Genomic DNA, 14,488 nt, shown 5'->3' with positions numbered 1-14,488 from the left:
AGCAGTGGCACTCCAAATCTGTACGTTCTCCTGCAGCTTTTGCTGTATTTTCCATGAATTTGTTTAGTCAGGATGACTGTGAAGGAGATGATCTCATTTAAATCAACACACAACAATTACACCTTGTCTAGACAGATTGAAGCAGTAGCACCAATAAGTACAGGCCTGATTTTCTTAGAATGCTGCCAGGGATGTCTGAGGACCTTGATTAACCATGTAGAAACCCCATCCTATGAAATGAAATACATGTATTTCACATGGAGTGAAATACAGTAGAAAGGTTGGAACTTGCAATATCCTTCAGCGTAATGATAGTCTCTAGCCTGTAATTCAGGCCTCCACCTACGGTCTTTTCTCTCCTGTATGATTTTCTTTCTCACCTGCAAAATGACCAGATTAAAATTTGTCACATGCTTTTTCTCCCCATATCCAGTTCTCTTAAGTTTTAAAGAATAAACTGCTTGCTGAAGTTTTTCAAATTATGTTTAGTTCTGAACTTAAAAATACTAGCTGTTTCTGAGTGTTGTCCACATCATTTTATTTCACAAGCATCAAGACTATTGTCTAGTAACTTCACAAAACGTGTCTGGTTGCTACTATTTAATAATGTGCCCATAATAATCACTGCAGAGGAATAATAAATTACTAATCCCCAATATTAGAGGGCCTTTGTATTCGGCCATGGAGTGCTTCATACACCTATGGCACTAGAAAGTATGAACCACGCTTTCTTGATCAGGTGGTGTGTGTTCACAGTAACAGGAGGTATTTCCATAAAGTTATACAAGAAACACCATCAAACATGGCTCCTTTTACAAAAACATGAAGCTTGTCTGCAAAGTTAGTGTCTGTCCCCCCAGCTTTACACATAAATGTTGACAATTCCGTAAGGAAGCACTGGAAAATTTTATTATGCTCTTACATTTACCCGCCAAAATTGCCATGTATCAAGCTGGACCAGTCCTAAAGGCTCCCTGCTTCCCAGGTTAATCAGACAAGAGTGAGGCAGGAAACTGAGATGCATTTTCATCTATCTCTGGTTTTCTGCAAAGAATTCAGGAACTTGCAGAAATGTGACAGTCCATGAACAGGTATCAATCCCTGCCTGCCAACCTGAGAGAGGATCCCTCTGCATTATAGAAAGGTCTGCTTTAAGTCAACTTTTTTTTTTTCCTTCTAAAATCTATTTTCAAAAATGACCACCTCTGTTGTGGGCAGATTCATTGCTCCTATTTCCATAGTTAATTGTGAGGTGCAAACCATTAACTTCTACAAAAAGAAAAGTTGGAACCAGTTGCCTTTCTGTAGGGGAAGACAAACTCATGGTACATGTGGATGAGCACTCTTCCTAGGATTTTTCTGAATATGCAACTCTCTCTTTTTTCTCCCTGGGAAAAATTGGGAAGTGATTAGTCATTCATGTACGCAATACCAGTCCATGCACCAGGGTCTGTACAACCCAGTCTAGTTCAGCAGAGTTTGGTATCAAACACAGCTTGGGCTGTTTTTTCCCTCCTTCCCCCCTCCCCTCCAACCATTATAAAATCCAAAATAGAGGTTGTTCACATGCTTTTTCAAGGTTTTCATCCTTCCCCTTTTCCTCCACCAGAATAGTATTTTGTATGTATGATTAAATCCCCTTTAGTATATTCATTTTGTTACAAAACACCTGCATTAGCCTCTGAATTCTTGTTACTCTCCAGTACTGTAAACAGTGACCAGTAGCAAACGCTAGAGCCTTCTTCAAATACAGGCTTCTGCGAATAGCCATCTATTAATAGCAGACAAATCCCTGCCATAGCCAGCAGTGGTAATACCCTGATACTTCACAGTTAACCGTTACAAGTCCAACACATGAAGACATCACCCTATGCTGCAGGCTGATGTGCATCTCTTCAAATAGTAAGAAGAAACCGTGCATTTTATGATACTGAGAGGCAGTTCTGCTTTGTTTTTCAAAGTGCTACATTTAAATTCTCAGCTCATCCAAGTGACCCATTCTGAGATGAAAGGTGAGGTGTGAAAGACTGACAGGGTCACTGTGGTCAGCCCCACACCACCCTAAGAGAGTTTCACCACACACACAGCCAGGACAATAGCGATAATGAGCACTGCAGAGAAAATAATCCCAGCTAGAACCTTGCTGATATCACAGAAGGATTTATTTTCCTCCACGGAGATCATGCCAATAGAAGATGCGCCGACGCTGATGGTGGATTTTAGTTCGGCTCCCGGGTCTTGCTTAGCCTCTACTGTCCACTGGGGGACATTGACCTTCATTTCCATCTCGTACATCATCTCTCCTACCTGGTTAATCTCATTTTCGAGGTCTTTCAAATCCACCACGTCTATATTGTGCTCGGCCTCATATTTCATGTTCTGGACGCTCATGGCCCTGGCAGCCACGCCAGAGGTTCCCCCACTCATGCCTGTTTGGATCAGGTGCTTTTTGGGGACGTTCAGTGGGAACTCGTGGCCCAGCTCCAGGGCTCTCCTCATGTCGATCTCCAGGATCTCTAGGCACGTGGAGAAAATCACCCATAGCCTCTCGAACTCAGCTTTATCTTCCTTACTCACGGTTTTGTCCTTCAGGACCGTGGTGAGCTTGTTCCTGTTGGCCACCGCTAGCTCCTGGGCTTTCTGCCGGGTCTTCTTGAGCTCTTCGCGCAGGTTCTGAGAGTCCGAGGTACCGCCGATGGTCAGCACCATGTGCCGGTAGCAGGCGGTCACCTTGTTGAGCGCGTCCAGCAACGCTTTGCACTCTTCCTTCACCATGATCCCGGCGGCGGCTGCCTCCCCGCCGGTCTGCCCTGCTTCTGCTCCGCCCGACTACCCGGTACCGGGACCAGGGAGCTGCCAAAGCCGGATGCTACCAGCACACATGGCAGGCAGTGGCTTCAGGTCGCGCTGCATTCAGCACCCTCTCGCCCGCCTCGCTTCCTCGCCGGCTGCTCAGGCGGCTCCGACGTCTGCGGGAGCTCTGGCGGGCTGCGAGGAGCCCCGAGGGACAGGCAGCATCGCTTCCAGCCCGCTACTGCCAGTGTGCCGGGGAAGCGGTGCGGATCATTCCTCACCGCGCTGAAACGGGGATCCCGTAGATGGGGCGCCGCTCTTTGAAAAGCTCCGAACACTGAGGAGAGAGAAGAAAAATCAGATCAAAAGAAAGCAAGGCTCTCGAGGGCGGCAGCCGACGGCTGGCTGAGGCTGTCTCGCTGTTTCTCTCTCTGTCTGTCCCCGACCGCCGACACTCGCGTTCAGCTCACCCTAGCTAGAAGCCTGCGGCGTCACATGCTACCGCGCGGGGACTGCTCGCTGCTCCGGGCTCGCGCTGGCCCGGCCCTGCCCTATAAGGCTTCCCAGGCTCCGCCCCAGCCTGGGTTTCAATTGCGCCGCGGCCGCCGGGCTCCACGCTCGTTCCCCGTCAGCGCCTGGTCATTGGCTTCGTGCGCTGTTACCGCCGCGCCGGGCCCGCCCTGGATTCCGGTAGGGCTTGGCCGGCTCGCGGAGCGGTTGGGGGAGGTGGGCCAGCAGCGGCGCTCCGCGGCTGGCAGGAAGGGAGGAGATGTTATCGGTGTAAGTAGGGCTCCCTCCTCGGGCGCCCCGGCTCGGTGTCCGGCGACTGAATGCCTTCCTGCGGCACCGGTTACGGGACCTGCTCTGGGAAGCTGCCGCCCGGCCTCAGGGAGGTCTCGTAGGTGCCTCTCCGCCCCTCCGTGACAGGCAGGCTCGGTTGCGGCCTGCCCGCCGTGCTGTGGCAGTGGCTTTGCCGCGGCCTGCGCCCGGGACGGAGCGGCGGGGCGGGGCGGCGGTGTTCGGCTCCCGCTGGCTCTTCGGCCTGGCGGCACCTCTGGCCGCGACCCCAGACGGCACCGGACGGTACCCGCGGTCTCATTGGCGGCCGCCTTCTGTCTCACTCCTCTACAGAAGTGCTATGTAGTGTTGCCCTTCACGTAACGCCAGGTTGGGTACACGGGATCAGTGCGGTCGAGTTCCGACCAGACCCTATAGTGCAGCGCTGGGAGAGAGCTTACCGCATCCTCCCTCTCTAACGGGGTGTTTGGGGAGGGCTGGTGTGCACTGAGAATGCCTGCAGTTAGCAATTGAACATCGCGAAGTGTAGGAAACACACCGGTTCCTTGGTGGCCCAAATGATGCCTCATAGACAGTCTTGTGAGTGTGTTGAAGCACGGTATTATGGTTAGTGGTGGATAGCAGGCCATGCTTATATGTACATCTGAGCTGCCTAGAAGACCAGACTTTATGGTGTTGAAGGCTACAGAGTAAATTGTGTTGTCTCGAGCACAATGAGGCATCTTTGCCAATGTGGACTTCTGGAAAGAGAACTTGCATGACATAGCATACGCTGCTGCATATGCATTGATGTTTGTGGTTTTCTAATGTTAAAGTAGCTTGAAAAAATTATGAAGAAATGCTCTGATGAGAAGGGGAAGCATGACTCTTCCCCTTACCATGCCACCGTTGTACTGTGTGTGCTATGAGCAAGATAACTTGCTGTGAAGAACACAGTTCAGACAGACTGCATTTCTGGTGTGGAGCCTAGCCTGTACAGTCTTCTAAACTATGTTCCTTTTGGATCTTAGTAGCCTGGACTCCACTGGCTGGTTTTTTTGTTCTTCTGCCTTAATTTTGGCCCTAATTCTAAGCCATAAGTAGCTTCTGCTGCAGGTTGCCACCTGTGGGAGAAACTTCTGTGGATTGCCAAGTTACTACAGAGTAAACTGAGTAGCTCTACTAATTTGTGTGTTGGAAGCCTAGAAATGAACCAGTAATGCCTGTTTCCTTATAGGAGTAAACAAACACTGAAGATTTTGACCTCATTGTAAGTAAAGTCTTATAATTGCTTAATCATTGTCAGGTGGAAAAAGGATTAGTTCTGGGTTTGAATCTGGAGTCCTGTGTGACTTAAGTGTTAAGCTTATTGCAAACTAAATGATGCATGTTTATGTGTGTACAGTAGCTGTGTTTAGTCTGCCACATACCACTAAAATTACTCTTCATTGTGGCACATCAGAATCTTGAAACTGCTTCTCTGAAAGTGGCTGAAAAGGGGGGAGTGTTGTTTCAGAAACATGTGACTACTTAAATCTGAGCGTGGCAGCAGTTGTAATCTGTATCAGATAATGCCTAAATACATCTTTAGGTGTGTCATGTGGGAAGAAAGGCTGTTATTTAGATTAGTTCTAAATTAAGTTCAGCTGCATGCAATTATACAATTCAGGCAGATTGTGGAAACTCTTAAAAATCAGTTACATTTATCAGACAGACATGGTGTTCTGAAATCCAGATATTTATACTGCTTTCAAAGATAATGCCAGCTAACTGAAATGCTGTATTGGGAAGTTAGGATGGAGTGTAAAACTCCTTAAAAATAAATTGGGGAGCAGCATGATGAGTAGGGATGTTTCCTGGCTCTGTGGAAAGACTTTCTTGCAATTGATGTTAATGACCATATTCTTCCTATTTCAGTACCCTTAAAAATGTTTGCAAAGTATTGTGATGTTTCTTGAATGTCACTACTTCTTAAATTCTATATCTTTAATAGACTTGTAAATAGAATTTCAGGTGAATACAAGTCTGTTTTGTTTAAGTGGTTGATGAGCCTTGCTTGGTGGCTTAGTTCTGGAGAAAGCTCTTATATAAGAATTCAGTCTGTGGAATGCTGTAGCCTGGGAAAGCTTGAAGCCACTGTGAAATGAGTGGGGAAAATAAGGATGGGGTACAGTGAAAATGAAACACGACTTTGAGCCCTTCCCTCACCCAGATAACTTTATATCTGTGACTTGCTTTCTGCTAAGCATTTTTCTGATAAAGTGGCTTGATCCACAGGAAAAATCTTGGTTTATATAATGGAAGACTGTTAGACTGCTATGTCTGTATGAGGGTATTTACTGCCAGAAAGCTTTTAATTACCTGAGGCTGGTGTATGGTGCATTATGTAGCCTCAAAATAGTAGTGGTGGTTAAAATAATTTATTTTGCTAGTTAAAAGAACTTACCTGCTGAATTGTTTCAGCTTTCCTTACCCTTGCTCTGCTCCCTAGAGGAGGGAACTAGTGTAATTTTACATTGTTTCTCTTTTCTAGATATGGTAGTAATGATCTGATGTTTATTTTACTATTGCAAGAAACCTAAGTCTTAGAGCTGGCCTGCATGGACTTGGTTTTCCTATTCAGGTATACAGAGAATGGACTAAATTCCTGTCTAATTGTCTGGTCTAAGGACAATCTGCACTAAGGTTCAGGGCTGCTGGCTTCAGTTCCCCTGTATTTCTGTCGGTGGCCTGTGCTGGGTCTGACCCCACATACTTGGTTTCTTTACAGACTTGCTGCTAGTCTTGGAGCTGATACCAGCCTTATGTGGTTTGCTGTGAGCAGGGGTTGTCTAGCTTTGGGTCAAGAAATGGTGGTACCTACTGTGACCCACGTCTTGGCAGTACAGTGTTCAGACCCGCAGCACCCTCAATACACAGGCTGGGGAATTAACACTGCTGTCTTGCCTCAGTAGCTAAGAATCAAAATAACTGGCTTATGTAAAACATTTTTAATCCTTGTATTTCAACTCCTTAGTTTTCCTCCCCATTCAAAGAAGTACCTGTGCTGACACCCCTGCAAACCTGAGCAGGTGGCTTTAAATACAGCTTACTAATATTTGGAGGAAACATCCTTGTTTGAACAGCTGGCCTGGGAACTTTGTACTTTGTTAATGTTTTAGCTGTAGGTGTTCCTCATAACTGTGGTTCACTGACCAGCACTCTGCACTCAGTTCCAGGGCTTGCTTGTGAATAGCTCAGGATTCCTTATCTCAGATTTTAATGCATCTTTAAAAGTGGTAAGAATGCAAAGAAATCCAGCCGTTTCGGTGGATTTCTAAACCTGTGAGAATTTGGCATCTGTTCTCTGTTGTGAAGAGGAGAATGCAGCTTGTTCCTAATAGTTGGCTACTGACAAGTAAGATTATATAAAAAAAATCAATGGAAGTGACTGATTAAATGTGGGAAGCTTGCCTGTTGGCGAGTGAGGCACTCATATCAAAGTGTACTTTCTGTGGAGGAAAGAAACAGGTGACCGGAGAGTCAAGACAGTATGTACTTTACCTTCAAGTCTGAGATAAGTAAGAATGCATCCACAGCAAACTGTGGTACTAATACACTGTTACAATAGAATCATAGAACACTTTTGGTTGGAAGAGACCTTCAGAGGTCATCTAGTCTAATCCCCCTGCATCTTCAACTAGATCAGGGTGACCAGAACTACATCCATGCCTTGGATGTTTCCAGGGATAGAGCATCCACCATCTCTCTGGGCAACCTGTTCTAGTATTCTACCATCCTCATTGTAAAAAGTACAAAATCTGAAACTTCTTACTACCTCTTAAGAATGGGCTTGGTTTTGGAGCTTATGAGGTGGTGGTGAGGGGTCATAATAAAAAAGCTGTATGAGGAATTGATACAAACTGATCTGCCTATACTCCCCTGTTGCTGGCAGATGTTGTAAAGTCCCTGGGGTCCCTGAGAAGGGTGGGCGCAGTGGTAGGAGGGCTGGACTTGTTAGGTCTAAAAGGGGCTTGGGGGATGTTGCCCAGAGACAAAACCAAAATTATGAGATTCTGTGCCATCTCTTAACCCTTCCCTGGAAGAAATACGTGCCTGAAGGGGAGGTGCTGGGAGAAATAAGCATCTTCCTGGAATGCTGCTGACCCTTCCTTTCCAGATTGTGTTATATTGCTGTCAGACTGATGTTTTGGGATCATAAAACTTAGATTTTCCCTGCTTGCTGGAAAGCCTTGGGCTGATTGCAGATTCACTGCTCTATAATCTGATAATTCAGAGATGTTGCTCTGACATATTTCAGTCTTACAGAAATCAATACAAGCTCAATCTGAAAGCGGTAGGAATAGCTGGTTTCCTCCTTTGCTCCCTTGCAGTGAGCAGGCTGCACTGGAACATCTCAGCTGTTTTTCATACAGTGCTCAGTGTTCATCCTTTAGGGAGGGAGTAAAGGTTCTTGTGTGCTCAGAAACAGTGAAGGGTTCTTTTGTTTTTGTTTTGAGGTGAATGCTGATTTGAGGGTTGTAACCTGTGCCCAGAAGTAGAGTAAATTAAGAGTAATTGTGCAGGTAAAACACTGGCTGAAGTAGCAACTAGATTTTTATTTGGGCTGAGACTAGTTAAATTACACTGTTAAATTCCTTTTTGCAGAGTGCTTTAAGATTATGCTTAGCTTTGGCTGTTTTTGTTAACAAGTGATGCTCTTAAAAAGGAAGAAAAAATTTATTTATTTTACAGAATGCTTTCAAGTTAACTAGAACTCGGGAACAATTGCTTCCTCTTCTGCAGAACTCTGCAGTTTGCTAATGTGATAAATACACATGCAAACTTTATCGTATGTCTGCTACTCCGAGCTAAATCTACCACTACTATCTTTGAGTAGTAAGTTGCTGCTTGCTCTGATTTTTCTTATGATTTTGATCATTTCAGCAAGTGGTATTTGAGTTACAGGTTTACTAAGCCTTAGTTGTTTACTTTTGTAAAATGTGCAAGCTAAGATGAAATTGACTTTGTCATGAGGAACTAAGGGGGAGTGGAACTTCACAGTGTTGTTATGCAAGTAAAATTCGGTGAGTTTGTTTTTTGAACATGACCTGCTAATGGATCTGGTGTTGAAGGGTTTGGAGAGCATGGCATTCTGCTTCTTTGTAGGTAGACCTATGTGGAGACTACACTGATGTACCTGATATTAGCATTCCAGTGTAATAGCCTAACTTGCCGTCCTGGAAAGATTTTAGGTTACTGAGCCAGGCTAACAATTTTTACCAACTTCGGTAGCTGTAGTACTGTGTTCTGCCAAAGTATTATTAAATGCTTTGGTGAAAACAGAATATTACACTGTCCAACACTGAATATTAAGTGTTTGTATATTAGAATTTTGTATGTAGATGTTTATATATTAGAATCCCTAATGCTGTTATGAAAAGCATCTTCTCTGCAGTATATTTTGTTAGTTCTTTACTAGTGCTTTAGCAGGACATTCAGAAGATGATGTGCCTAAGAACTGAGTAAATAGTTGAATGACTTGAATGTGGACATGATGTAACTGCCAACTAGCAATACAAATGTGATGACATCATTACCTTAATGTCTATCTAAATTTCAAAATGCTTCTTAAAAGGAACTGAAACCTAATAGGTCTGTGAAAGGTACCTCACTTGGCTATCTCTAAAGGAACACTCCATCAATAACAATAAACTGTCATAGTTAAGTCCAACTCATTGTTTTCAGTAATAAAGGTCTTAAGACTTCATTTCCAGTGTTTTATAGAGAGCAGAGATGTGCCTAGATCCCATGGTGTGTTTTTAACTTTAGCTGTCCCTTGTTACCATTAGTTGTATCATTAGAATTATCACTCTGCTCTTAATCTGTAAGTGATTTGTCTGTTTTAAGGTATGGTTGTAGGTTTTTTAAACACTAACATAATGCTTATTAGATTCTCTGATCAGCTAGCTTCTGTTCTTCCATCAATTTCAGCTATTTCTGTGTTCACAGGCATGAAGTCACACACTTAAGTGATTCCATTTAAACATTTTATCTGACTCTAGTACTTGCATATTGCTTTACAGCTCAGAATGATAGAATTTAATAAACAGCATAGGAAATATGGCTTATGACGATTTTTAGTGTTTTTTCTGTTGAGCATTAAACAGTTCTGGTAATGTATGTAAGGCTTTGTACATTTCCTGCTTTCTTAGTGTTAGTAAGTCTAAAGCTGCCTGAGGTGCAACTAGAAGTCTGTTCCCTGGTGCTCCCCCCCTTCCCTCAGGTTAAATTAGGTTGAAATTGGATGTTGTGTTCCGCCAGCAAACTCTCTATGGAGTATTGTAATGCATTCCTAGAATTACAGCAATGCATTAGCCATTATTTTCAGATGCATTTAGCGCTTGGGGTGAAAAGAAATTGACTTAATCTCAAAAATGCCTAAGCCAAAATTTGGGGAATCTCAAATGTACTCTATACTCTGTAGACTTAATCTATTTAAGTTTAATATAAATTCCTTTCTTTTTTTTTTTCTGTAATTGCTTGAATTGTGGATGGCTTATACATCCACATCTCTGACTCTCTGAAGAATTCTGTGGATAGGTGAAGGTTGTCCAAGCGAATATGGTAACTGTTTCAGTTAATAAGTATTCCACCCTTTCTTTTTCATACCCACATTTAAATCAGATATGGTAGCTAACAGCTAATGTAGTGCTGAGCAGATGCAAGGGTGGGAGAGAAAAGGGAAGGATATGCAGAACTATGATTCTCAAAACATTTGGCTAGTGGTGGTGACTTCCTGCTGTATAGGAACATGGATGTGGTGAACTGTTACGAGTTTGCAATCTGCTTCTGCTCCAGGTAGGTGAACTAGAAGTTTTAGTTTCCTTATTGGGATACAGCATGTCAATGGCATCTTAGTTGCATTAGAGTAGCAAAAATGCCAGAATTCAATGTTTGAATGCAGTGCTCTCAAGTGTGATTCAACCCTGTTAGTAGTTCTGTAATAAAATCATCTACATGGGTGTCACTAAGTATTTTAAAACTAATTATTCATGGTATGCAACTCATGAACCAGGAACTGAATATGATAATTTCAAGCTCTTCCTGTCGTGATCTGTCAGTTGAAATGATTCTTAAAGTACTCTAATTGCTTGTGTGGGTTTTTTTTTTTGTTGTTGTTTGTTTGTTTGTTTTGTTTTTTTTTTCCAGGCACAGGTAATGATTTAAGAGCTACATCAGTTGTATAGACAGTAAGATTCATAAGCTGAGGTTTTCTCTGGGAGCTCTTCTCCTCCCCCCATAAATGTCTTCTACCTGTTTTTCCAGTGAATGAATTGTTTTTAATTCCTTTAATTCCTTTCTGGGCAAAGCTTATCAGTTGTTTATTTCTTTCTGATGGTCAGCTAGGGATTTCCAGATAAGGATTCTTTTGTGGAACGTTATTTTCTTTCCCTTTCTATTAAGGAAAAACTTCCTGGACTTACCTTTGTTAAACTGAGAGTAAGACAGTAACAGCAATTGGAAGCACTTGCGCACTGCGGTTGTCTCTGTCTGATGATGCTTGGTTATTGTTTCAATGTGTCTTGTGTCAATGTGCTCTTTTCCTTGGCACAGTACACGGTACGCTGATACCTTCTCCATCTCTCTCTTGAAGTGACAGTCTCATCTACTGCTTGACCATGAATTGAATTGAATTCACCAAAGAAAAAGGCAGATGATGATGCCTCAGTGCGACAACTACAATAAAACCCCCTTGTTTTGGAAAATGCCTTAAGAGACAATATAATCTAGCCTCCTAGCTTTACTGTGTCTATTATCTCCTCTAGCAGAGATCTGTTTAACGGGTTCTTAAAGATTTACAACATGAGAGAGTTGATAGCCCTGCTAAGCAATCTAAAATGTGTTTTTTATGTTCTCTTTGGAAGGTGTTCCTGTTTTCTTCAGCTAAGGCCTATTCTACAGATATAGAAAAAAACTTCAACCCTTCACTAAGTGCTTGGGGAAAAAAAATCTGACCTGTTTCATGCAGTTTCTTCAGTGTGAACAATATCAGTGCATTTCAAGTTCGGATCCTGCTTCTAGGGCTTTCTTGCCTTTCTCACTTCTGATTCTCCTCGCTCAGTTCATTTCCTCTGAAGTGCAGCACCCAGAAAAGGATGTAGGACTCCAAAGTAAGTCTTGCTGTGGCAGACTTTTGCAGGCTGCACATGTGTGTATGTAGAGTACTTATTATGTATAAATCATCACTGATTCCTGTTTAGACTGTAAGCTGCAGTCATTTAAGGTTTTACTTGGAATTGTGGCCTAGTCAGCTGTTCAGCAGGCATTTTTAGTTGTAGCTGAATAGTCCTGCTTATTAAGGTCTGTCTTAGCCCTGATGTTCTAGGTATAACTGAGAATAATTGAGGTATCTGTTCTTGCAGCAGACGTGCCCCTGGGCTGGTGTTGACTTTTCTCCTATCCCCTACCACAGGCTGAGGAAGCCCACAGGAGAACTTGGATTGCAGCTGCCTGCCAGGAAATGCTTATAGCAGTCATCAGCTGTGGAATTATTGGTGATCATCCTGTCTACTTGAGCTCTGTGGTAGGGCAGATCATAGAATCACAGATTGGTTTGGGTTGGAAGGGGCCTTAAGCTCATCCAGTTCCAATCCCCTGCCATGGGCAGGGACATCTTCCACTAGAGTAGGTTGCTCCAAGCCCCGTCCAACCTGGCCTTGAGCACTGCCATGGATGGGGCAGCCGCAGCTTCTCTGGGCAAGCTGTGCCAGCTCCTCACTGCCCTCACAGGAAAGAATTTCCTCCTAATATCTAAATCTACCCTCTCAGTTCACAGCCAAAAAAAAATCTTGTAAGTGGATGAACCATTTTATCTGGAACTTGAGAGAAGTACTCTGCTTGAGGCAGTTATCTGCCTCTGCCAAACTTGAGTGGTTCACATTAAGGTTGCCCAAGTTTTAACTGGTGACCATTTCTTAGTGGAAATTGCTTGTAACTTTAACTGATCATTTTGTGTTTAGCTCCTTAGAGAGTTCTCCTTGTGCCTAATTATAAGGAGGGACCAGTAGATCATTTAACAGGCTGTAGATAAGTTAATGGTATAGCTGAAACTCAAAGGCTATCTAAAAATCTGGAAGTTGGGTGTATCTTTTTCCACTGTTAAACTGCCATTCATGTCTCTTCCATGATCTACAGAGAGGCATTTTTTAGTACCAGTACAGCATTAAGTAGTAAGATACTAAAATGGTACAGAACAAGTGTAAGGAGCTCGCACTGAGTAGATAATGTGCTAGGTATAATTCTGCATTTAGGAAAACGAGAGGGTACTGATTGTGTAAGGATGCCTTGCTCAAAGTCCTGCTGCTGTTCTCACCCTTTCCTGCAATGTACAGCTAAAATTGCATGAGGATATGCAACTCATGTTGATTCCTAAGGGAAGCTGAGTAAGGGGGAAAGACATGGAACAAAGGAGTTACTTAAGCACTTGTAAGCCTGTTAATCTCAATTATTCTGAACAAAATAATTAGTTATTCCAGGAGGTACCTATTTGGGTTTTTCCTTCTGTTGTGTCTTGGATTAATTCTGAGGAAGCAAGCAGTCGAAGGTCTAGAGATCATGTTTTCCCTGTGACATACCTAGTGATAGCTTTTCCAATGCCTACAGATTGGGTTTTCTGTTTCCAGTCACTTTTTTTTCCTCTCTGTTTTGCCAAATGTTATGCATCAGCTCTATCTCAGACCATTCAAATTTTTTTCTGTGTGAGCAGAGATGACCACAAATGATGCATTTTACAGTGGCATTTTAATTATAACATGGATATTTATATCTTCTCGGTGTCCCTCTTTCCTATAACTTTCCCTGGAAAGTTGAGGATTGCCTTACACAAGGGTTCCTGTTAAACTATCTGGGTGTCTCACTGAGATACGTAAGTCAGTAATCCTTACACAGGTGAGTCTTAAGACTTACATGTGTGTCCTACAAAAGCATCTATGTCCTGTGATGCAGTAGAGTCTCCTGTAAAAAAGATGTTAGTTTGTGTCTCTTGCTTGTTTTAGATCTTGACAGTGCAAGTTAGCTTCTCTATCAAAATGGTAGTAATGTAATCCTAACATCTTTCAAGTTTAGTGCAACCATATCATGCATGGTTAGACTCCAACAATTGGAAGGCTCAAGGAGATATTATGAGGATAACTGTGTAATTGGAAATGCATATTCATGGAAAATAATATTTCTGAATAACTTATGAGTGTCTTATTAGTTAAGCATACTGTTGACTGTTTGCTTGAGACCTGAACCTGTTTTTTGCTTTTAAACAAGGGAAATTGAACTGCCCTCTAGGTATTCATAAATACTGTTTTAACAGATACTACGTATGACATGCTAACCATTCTTCATGTATATTTTAGAAAATCTCCTTGGAATATCTGAAGTACATATGGCAATGTATGATGAAGATATCTTGAAAAATCCATTTTATTTAGCCATTCAGAAGCAACGTCCTGATCTATGCAGCAAAGTTGCAGAATTCCATGGTATTGTAAGTATAAATCAGTAGATTTAAAAGTGGATATTAAATAGCAGCCATATGAATTTAAATCATATGCCTGCTATAACACATATAAAGATCAGTGAAAGCCTACAAAACTGGGAAGTGAGGTAGAGCAACTTTTAAGTTTCTTGTTATTTACTAATATGGATGTCTTGATATATTGCATGGTAATAAAAGGTCAAAGTTGGTGTTGTTCCTAAACTACAAGAAGCTCATTTTCTTTGCTGTGAACTAAAGTTACATATCTATCATTTGTAACTTAAAATGATACTGACCTTTTGAAATTCCTGGTGGACAGGCAATCACTCATTTCTGACAGCGTTTTACATAGCAAAATACAGCCATGAAACTGAGCTGGAATAAAAGCTCCGCCCTTAAGATTTCTAA

The 14,488-nt window shown here is 42.7% G+C and overlaps 2 protein-coding genes across 2 annotated transcripts in view; one reads left to right on the top strand and one right to left on the bottom strand.

The window, feature by feature from the left end:
* Nucleotides 1-290: 290 nt before the first annotated feature.
* On the bottom strand, nucleotides 291-3,221 carry RGS9BP (regulator of G protein signaling 9 binding protein). The gene has a single exon (XM_061345890.1). It carries the CDS (start codon nucleotides 2,773-2,775, stop codon nucleotides 2,062-2,064), a length of 714 nt encoding a protein of 237 aa, XP_061201874.1. The 5' UTR covers nucleotides 2,776-3,221; the 3' UTR covers nucleotides 291-2,061.
* Nucleotides 3,222-3,363: 142 nt separating this feature from the next.
* The window catches only part of ANKRD27 (ankyrin repeat domain 27), a 39,294-nt gene continuing 28,169 nt past the window's right edge, over nucleotides 3,364-14,488 (top strand). The window contains 2 exon segments of the mRNA XM_061345889.1: nucleotides 3,364-3,483; nucleotides 13,959-14,089. Of these exon segments, the coding sequence (XP_061201873.1) occupies nucleotides 13,988-14,089 (102 nt within the window). The 5' untranslated portion in view covers nucleotides 3,364-3,483; nucleotides 13,959-13,987.

This window comes from Neopsephotus bourkii, unplaced genomic scaffold (genome assembly GCF_033783945.1).
Source record: "Neopsephotus bourkii isolate Nb327-2 ecotype Australia unplaced genomic scaffold, CSIRO-AGI_Nbou_v1 NB_245, whole genome shotgun sequence".
NCBI lineage: Eukaryota > Metazoa > Chordata > Aves > Psittaciformes > Psittacidae > Neopsephotus > Neopsephotus bourkii.
The sequence above is the reverse complement of the archived record's forward strand: the minus strand, read 5'-3'. Positions and strand labels throughout refer to the sequence as shown.